Below are 9290 nucleotides of genomic sequence, written 5' to 3'. Positions count from 1 at the left end.
GGTATTTTAAAAGTGTATTTACAAAAATGTATTCTGTTGAAACATAGACAGTGTCAATGCGACACAATGTATAATTCATATTTAGTAACATTTTTTTTGTATAAATCTGTTTCTATAATATTCATAACACAAATGTAATTTATATTGCATAGAACATGACGTATTGCATTGAACAGTGAGTTAGATGGCAAGACCTAGCATGTAGCTTAGCATAAAGCAGGAAAAAAAAACGCGTCCGTGGACATCCTCGGGATGGCAAAGTTCAACAGGTGTTGACCGGCACCTTTTGAATCGATTGAAACTTTAGTGATTTACACAACATATGCTGAAAAAAATACCACCATTGTGTAGTATTATTTAACATTTAACAACGACCCTTACCTGATAGCTACTGCCTGCTCCATCTGTCATGCAACCACCGTGTCCACTAGTCACTCAGCCAGTCAGTAAAGAAACGATACAGTCACACCAACGGAGCTCCTATTCAAACAAAGACCACCACCTGATTCTCAAACCCTTAATCTCAGGGCCTTGGCAGTGCTCCTCGTGTTTCAATGTGTTCGTCACCATCATCATCATCATCCCCATCCAGATCGTCATCATAGCTCTTCTTAAGACCTCAAGAAGCATCGAGTGCCCCGTTTTATCGCCCCCCCCCCCTCCCCCTTACCCCCCTCCCTCCCTCCCTCCCTCCCTCCCTCCCACAGCGCATCACCACCACCATGCGCATTTCCCCGAAACAGAACCAGAGCACATGGAGGGACCTCGGCCCCCTCCGGACTAGGTGCTGCTGCGCTGCTGCGGCAGGCACCTCTCCCAGGGCTGAAGGGAGGGAGAGGAGCAGGAAGCAGAGGCCCCCCACCATGAGGATGCCCCCCGCCGAGGCCAACGCAGCCCACGGACCAGGAGAGTTCATAGGTCACGGGCACGGAGTCGTTGGAGTCGAGGAGGCCTAGCACCGAGTGGTGGAACACCAGCACGGAGATAAGGACCAGTACACCTGTGGAGCACAGAGAGAGAGAGAGACAGGGGGGAGAGAGACAGGGGGGAGAGAGAGAGAGAGAGAGAGAGAAGAGAGAGAGAGAGAAGAGAAGAGTGAGAGAGAGAGAGAGAGAGAGAGTGAGGAAGATGGAACGAGAGAGAGACAGGGGAGAAAGAGAGAGAGAGGGAGAGAGAGAGAGAGAGAGAGAGAGAGAGAGAGAGAGAGAGAGAGAGAGAGAGAGAGAGAGAGAGAGAAAGATTAACAAATAAATGTACAACATAATCGTGTGTTAAGGCTAGAGAACACTCATGCTTAGAAAAAATGTAGTGTTTGTAGTATTTCAAATGTAGAATTAAAAAAAAGCATTCCTTAACGGACCAGATATTGAGTAAAAAGATTTTGTTATCATCCAAAAAGCTCTATTGTCTATTGAGGAGGTGTGATATATAATCGACGAAGGGCACAGACACACAAACACAAACTAGCATCCTATTCGCTCTCCACAGCAGCAGGTCCCACCTGACAGGGTGAAGCAGAAGGACGCTGGCTTCAGGAAGAACTGGACTCCTTGCTCAGGGACATGATGATGCAGATGGAGCCCATCGCCATCATGGCCAGGCTCAGCAGAGCCAAGATGGCTGCCGCTAAATTGAGACCTGAGGAAGAGATACGACACCAATATATAATACACCAATATTCAATACCTGGAGTGGAGGTCAAACCCTTCTTACCTCTTTCAAACCTTAACCACAAACCCTTACTTTGTCAAACTGTGACTAGGTTTTTTCCTCAGGCTGCTCTAGTTAACAAAATGAAATGAAAGTAACGTAAGCACTTATTGTATGTTGTACGTCCTGACACTTGCAAATAGTACTTAGCATAGTGTAGCGTTGTTGTATACGGGGAATGAGTTAACCTTGCGATTGGAAAAGCTTAGCACTTGTTTCTATGAATATCTTTACTGTACCGACAGCAATATACTGTTTCTGTTTCTCCTTCTTCTGACAAATGTTCTCATTGTAAGTCGCTTTGGATAAAGCATCTGCTAAATGCCCTATATGTAAATGTGAAAAAATGAACAGAACGGAAGATTGCTGATTCACTGCAGAGGCCGAACCACAATTGCTTTTGAGATAGTTAATGAAGGTGAACTGCTACGTATGAATGTAGGCCAGTGTGTCGTGGATAGATGCATGTTAGAAGGAATCCAGGCGAGAAGCAGCGAGTGGCGCATGTGACAGAGGACAGATGCTAACTCACTGTTGGTTGTCTTCTTGAATATGACCGCATTCTCACCAGACGTGAAGAATTTGAAGTAAGTGCAGTTGGTTTCTGTGGGCAAAGGGACAGTGATCAGATAGACACCTTAGGTTGAACTTGAGACACACACACACACACACACACACACACACACACACACACACATGGACACCCACACAGACACATTTTCACACACACACACACACACACACACACACACACACACACACACACACATGGACACCAACACAGACACATTTGCACACACACACACACACACACACACACACACACACACACACACACACACACACACACACACACACACTTGTATGAGTGGCTGCTGGTCCTGTGTGATGTGCATCCTATGCCTCTGTGCACTCTGTCCTCCTCCCAGGCATCCTCCCTATTTATATCTAGTGAGGAGCAGGAGCTGAAACACCCAGAGACACATCGTGTCCACAGCACTCCACACACACTCACACACACACACACACACACACGCACGCAAACACAGACAAGACACCCACACACACACATACATACACACACACATGCACAGGACACAGGCACACATACACATGCATACACACAGACACACACATTGCGTCCACGCACTACCACCACGAACACATGGACGCAACTTGCGTCCCTCTCTCCCCCTTTCTCTCTGTCACATACATGCACACACACACATATACAACACACACTGGACCCACAAACACACAGTGCACATATGGCACAGCGGAGAAGACACAGAGGGTAGATGAAAGACAGGAGGAGAAGAGAGGAGGACAAGGAGGCATGGAGGGCAGATGGAGGAGGCCAGGAGAGGAGGGGAGGAGAGGAGAGGAGGGGAGGAGAGGAGGGGAGGAGAGGAGAGGAGGGGAGGCCACGGGGGGAGGAATGGTGAGTAGCAGCAGGGCAGATGGAGGAGGAGGAGAAGGAAGACAGGAGCAGTGGAGACGTGGAGTGGAGACGTAAGGGAGGAGGAGGAGGAGGTGGTGGTGTGAGACTAGGCTATGGGGCAGGCATGGATACACATGGAGGGTCTCAGGAGGAGCTGAAGGAAGAACTCAGAGAGATGGGGGGCAGATGGAGGGGAGGGCAGAGCAGGGGAGAAAGAGAGGGAGAGAGAGAGAGAGCGAGAGAGAGAGAGAGAGAGGGAGAAAGAGAGAGAGAGAGAGAGTGTGCCACAGATGGAGAAGAAGGCGAAAGGAGCAGACAATGGGGGGAGGGGGGGAGGGGGGGTTGGTGGGCCGGTGATGGTGGTGACGGTTAATACTGCATTAGACGTGCACCCACCCACACACACACACACACACACACACACACACACACACACACACACGCTCGCCCTCTCTCTCTTTTTCTTTATCTCTTCCACTTCCTCCTCTGCACCTCCTTGTTCGGCCCTTCTATATTTAGACGAAAACTGTGAAGTGGTCAGATTCCGCTTGGCTTCATAAGTGCATAGTGATGACTTTCACCTAATGAATGCTAAGATGGCCACGTGCACAAACACACAAACAAAAACTCACACATGCTCGCCTCTGAACATAAACACTTAAACACTCTCACAGAACATGATCCACTGTTTAGACACAAAAGCCCTTCTTACTCTGAGAACACCCCAGCGATCTTTCCCATCCATCATCAGCGTGTCCTTTTCTTTTTACTGTTGTACAGAAGGAGCTTCTGTGTTTGTGTTTCTGTCTCCCTCCCTGCTGGGGCCACAGTCACCCAATAAGCATGTCTGTCTCTGGCAAGCCTATTAAGATGCATAGCCGGTCCTCAGATGACAGGCAGGCCATCAGCCAGCGTCTGTGCCAGTGGACGCTGGCCAAAGGCTTGTAAACAACACGAACGCGAACCGGAGAGTCCACAGACGGCGAAATCGGTTGTTTTCGTCCTCCAAACATGACCAGTGCATAGCAACTGTGGCAGGCGGTGTGGGCCCAACAGTGTGTTCAGAAGTGTGAGGTGTAGAAAAAAACAAAACAAGGAATGGCAGGGAGAGCCATGCAGGCTTTTTCACAGGCCACCCACGGACCATATCCCGGGCATGGCCGCTTATCAGGCGCCTTCATTAGCAGAGACAGCTGAAGAGAATTAGGCCGATAAATATTTAAACATCGGATCATTTGTGCTCCGTATATGACAGTGAGATATAAATCCACATGCTGCATATATCTCTGCATCTCTCCCTGGCTCTCTGTGCTGCTTTGTGAGTTAAATATTCCCTGTCTGTCTGTGGTTTCTGATGTTGCGACGATAGAAGCGATGCTTGCTAAGCCTGGCCTGCCTGTCTGTCTGTGCATTCTTCCAAAATTACCTGCCTTCCCTCCGTCTCCGTACTATCTTCCCAGACAGAAATGGGTCATTGTGCAGCTAAGCTAAAACAGCCACAGACACACACACACACAAGCACACACACACACACACACACACACACACACACACACACACACACACTGAGAGAACCTAGCAGAAGTGGAGTGGAATGAATGGCCAGTGCACCACTGCCGTGCTGTCACAGCACTATATACACAGAGCACCATCAACACTAGTAAAGTTGGAGGTCTGCTCCTCGTCTGCCTGTCCTGTGTTTGTAATCTGAACAACGTTTTGTACGCCGGCCAGCCCCCCAGGACAACCTTCAGCAGAGGCCCCCCCCCTCGGCGGCAGGAGAGTTGGACTTCAAGCATGTCACAATGTTTCACTCCACTGGATCTCTTTCTTTAAGAACTTAATTTGCACATTATCTGTAGGATGACCTAGATACATATTCAGACACGGCGCATGTAAACAACTCTGTGGCTTCCTGTCAACCCCTCCCCGGGGACGATTGTACATGCACATGCAATCACAGGGCGCTCCGGGACCCCGTCACACCCTGATGTGACCCACTGATACGCCTGAACCCTGGACCATCAGGGGGGCTGAGATCTTTGAGTTCCAACGTGATTGCATAACCGTTGCCGTCCCTGTAAAGCTTTTGGAGGAAACGCGTATATTTTATGGACTTTAGGTTTACAGCTGCACTCATATTCCCAGAGGGCATACAAGACATTAGTCATGCCCAATCCTTTTCAGATCAGTGGTAAATAACAAAGATACATTCCCTTCCTCTCCGATAATGTCATCAACTAACTGCTAAAGCAACCAATTGGAATGAGCATGTTGTGCTGTTCAATTCTGTGTTCAATTTCATGTTGATAACCTTGACTCTTGTGACATTCAAGACTTCAGTTTGGAGAAAGGCAAGGACATGGATGAAAGATACATGACAACATTCCCTTCTGAATGCTGACCTCCTCCTCCTAGCTTTAAGATAGACGGACAGCACGACGGACGCGGTATTATTTTTCGTAGGATAAGTCTGGGATTCTCGCCTATTATTGGTTATAATGCGTCTCCTTCGATTTGGTTATGGTTATGGTTAGGGTTAGGGTTAGGGTAAAGGTTTGGGTAAGGGTTAACCCTAACCCTAACCATAAGCCTAACTCTTACCCTAAACCTAACCCTAACCCTAACCATAAACTCCCTCAAACAGCTAGGACTAAATCGAAACACCATCTAAAGGAGAGCCCTTCCAACCAATCAGAGGCGAGAATCCCAGACTCCCAGACATCCCTATGAAAAACAATATCGCACGACGGACAGCGAGTCGGTCAGACAGATCAGACAGACAGACAGACAGACAGACCCACAGACGGCACACACACTTAGAACAGAACTCAAACGCAAACGGAGGCTCACCTCCGCGGAGCTCGGTGGGCCCGCAGGTGGTCCTCTCCAGGTCTATTTGGTCCACAGGCAGCGTCTTCACGCAGCCCTTCCACAGGCCGTAGTGGGCCACCTGGCACGTCTGGTTGTTCATGAGGTACTTGGGCTGCGCCAGCTCCGCCCAGAACTCTGTGCCGACGCCCAGCACCGCCAGGGTCACGCCCACGATGGACAGGAAGAAGGCCAGCTTGATCTTTCCCTCCAGGCTGTCGCTCATCTTCTGGCGCCTCGGACCGCCCCGCACGCCTTTGACCCCGCCGGCGACCCCCAGGCCGCCGCCGCCCGCCACCCCCATGCGGCCATCGTCGTCCTGCTGCACAAAGAAGTTGGACCACATGGTGTGTTGTGACGGAGCTGACCCGGGTCCAGGGTACGGCTGACGCTCGGGGGAGGGCGGATCGCTACAAGGTCGGCCCAATGACACCGGACCAAAGACTGAGCAGGAAAACAAGTCGACTCAAAAATTGAGTCAAAGAATTTTTTTTTTTATAAAAAAAAAAAAAGAGTTGAGGGATGGATACCGTAAATGTTATCAAAGTTATAAAATGAGGAGCATTTGTCCTGTGCGGGGAACTGAAGGAATCGTATATGTTTTCTTCAAGGAATAATGATGAGATGGTGGCGGGGGTTTGGGGGGAAGCTGGAGCCTGGATGAAGACACACAGGAGAGGATCCAGGAAGCCAGGCTGAGTCTGTCCAACTCTAGGACCCTAAAGCAAATGAATGAGAGAGAGAGAGCGAGAGAGAGAGAGAGAGGGAGAGAGAGAGAGAGAGAGAGAGAGAGAATAGAAAGAAGAATAGAGAAGGAGAGAAAACATATGTTTCACAATAACACCATCCTTGCGTCCTCCTAATTACCATATTCCTCTGCCAACTCTTTATCCGCCTACTCTCTCTCGCAAACTCCACCTGAGAGCTGAAAGGCAACAATCGGAAAGCCATATGGCGTTCCCCAGCGAGGCGCGGAGAGTCCGCTTTGGACCAGGATGCAAAATACGCATGGAATGATGTCCACTTCAGAGAGGAGAATCTCTGCCAGAATTTTTGGGTTGGAAATACAATGAGTGCTGCAGCTGGATAAGATGGGTGGGGGGGGGGGGAAGGGGTGTGGGGGGTGTGGGGGTCCAGCCTACTCTTTGAGAAGCACCCACCAGCATGTCTCTCTGGCTCAGGCACAGATCCCTTGAGCTGGGAGGAATGAGGTAGCACCACAAATACATCCTCTGTACCGCATCTACCGGGAAACACCAGGGCTGGAAGTGGGTGTGCATGCACATTTTTTGTGTGTGTGCATGCGCGCCTTTGTGTGGGTTTGTTTCTGTGTGTGCGTGTGTGCGTGTGTGTGTGTGTGTGTGTGTGCATGTGTGTGTGTGCTCTCACAGTAGTGTATGTAAGTGAGCACTTTTTAGCATGTGCATACATGTTTGGATTGGTGTGTGTGTGTATGTGCGTGCGTGCGTGCGTGTTTGTGTATGTGTCTTATCTTCATTCGTGCGTGGGACTAGGTGTTTACATGTTCTTCCAAACGGGGCATGGAGGTCATGATAACAAAGCGCCCGGCCCCCTAACCAGACCACCCAGATACGGTATATAAAAGGTGATAATTCATTGTGACAGAGTGAGGGGGGGGTTACAGTAATTAACTGTGTGATCGCAGCCACATGGCGGGTCAGAGACTGAGGACACCGAGCCTGCCCAGGAAGCGGTCAGCACCAGAATAGCAGGTCACATACTGCAGGCAGCACGCTTTATGCAGACCCTGGTGCTAACAGCATCTCACAGCCAGTTTCATGTTTCACCCTCATTGGCAGACCGCACACACCTATTAACGGCAAAGTGCCTCTGCGTCCAGCCACCATGTCTGACTTCACGTCGGCTTCTTTCTCAAGGAAAACTCTTGTTAGGGCGACCGTAGTAGCTGACGTCATGGGGGTACGACTCGCCGCGTCCCGGGATTGGCGCCCTGGTCCACGCACGGGACTTGCGTGGACGTGTCTTGAGAATCTCAAGGCTTTGGCAGATGACAGCCAAATTAGTGGTAATTAAACTCCTCCTCTGACGTCAGCCACAATCAGCCACGGCGTGACCGCTTGGGTCAGAGAATACCAGCCCCCCTCCACCGCGGAGGGATCACACACAGGCTGCATGGGATCTCACACTCACTGAAAGCTGTTAGTCATGTTGAAATGTTATTTTTTGATATTGCAACCACTCCCCCCCCCCCCCACCACCACACAGTGGCACCTTTTAGCAGATGAGCCGTTTGTGTGAACAACGCACGCCGCGGGACACAGCTCTTCACAAGGTGAAAACTTAGATTCTGTGAAAGTTTCTGAAATCTATCTGGGTGTTGAACTGTCTTCACCGACCAACGACATGCCCCGGTTCGTGACAGATGAAACGTGGGCACACATGAAAGCTAACAAGTTTAGTGATGGCACATAAAACAACAAATAAGAAATGAGTCTGACCTGTTGCATGCACGTTGGTCGGTTTGAAGCTTGGAACTAATAGAGAGGGAGAGTGGCGGAGCGAGATTTGGAGAGAGAGAGGGAGAGGGAGAAAAAGAGGGAGAAAGAGAGAGAGAGAGCAAAAGAGAGAGAGAGAGAGAGAGAGAGAGGGGGAGAGGGAGAGAGTGAGAGGGAATCGGAAAGGGGCGGGATGAAGGGAGGTTATGGAAACAGAGTGTAAGAAGAGAGGTGGACACTAGTGGGTGGGTTGGCGGTACAGTTGATGACAGAATGTGTGTGATTCCTGGGGTCCACACAGTGTGTACACAGTGCCTGTATGCGTTAACCATGAAGCACTCTATTGATATTGGATCCATAGGATATGCGCATGGCCACAGCAGGCCCAAATCTTCACAGCTTTGTGAAGGGACACACACGTTCATGGCAGCCTCCATCTGCGACGATAGAAAAATAAGGTTAACATCAGTTTTGTATATTTAATGTGTGTGTGTGTGTGTGTGTGTGTGTGTGTGTGTGTGTGTGTGTGTGTGGAAAGGGGGCATGTACATGTGCCATATTCCTTAATGTGTGTGTGTGTGTGTGTGTGTGTGTGTGTGTGTGTGTGTGTGTGTGTGTGTGTCTGAGGGCGTGTGCGCGTGTGCGTATCTATTTTTGACAGCCACCTGTTAATGACATTAAGCAAGGCAGGGGGAGGAGCCTGTGTTGAAACAAGCGCGGAGCAGGACAGACGCACAGAACGATATGTTAGGAGCAGGAAAGTGAAAACCTGACAAAGGGAATACGACAAC

At 49.8% G+C, this 9290-nt stretch overlaps 1 protein-coding gene across 1 annotated transcript; it reads right to left on the bottom strand.

The window, feature by feature from the left end:
- Positions 1 to 726: 726 nt before the first annotated feature.
- On the bottom strand, positions 727 to 8602 carry cacng6b (calcium channel, voltage-dependent, gamma subunit 6b). The gene is given in 8 exon segments (XM_084472313.1): positions 727 to 826; positions 828 to 883; positions 885 to 1000; positions 1502 to 1552; positions 1555 to 1638; positions 2243 to 2314; positions 6005 to 6741; positions 8503 to 8602. Coding segments are annotated over 7 exon segments (789 nt in total). The 5' UTR covers positions 6369 to 6741; positions 8503 to 8602; the 3' UTR covers positions 727 to 780.
- Between the last annotated feature and the right edge of the window lie 688 nt (positions 8603 to 9290).

This window comes from Micromesistius poutassou (genome assembly GCF_964030765.1).
Source record: "Micromesistius poutassou genome assembly, chromosome: 8".
Lineage (NCBI taxonomy): Eukaryota > Metazoa > Chordata > Actinopteri > Gadiformes > Gadidae > Micromesistius > Micromesistius poutassou.
The sequence above is the reverse complement of the archived record's forward strand: the minus strand, read 5'-3'. Positions and strand labels throughout refer to the sequence as shown.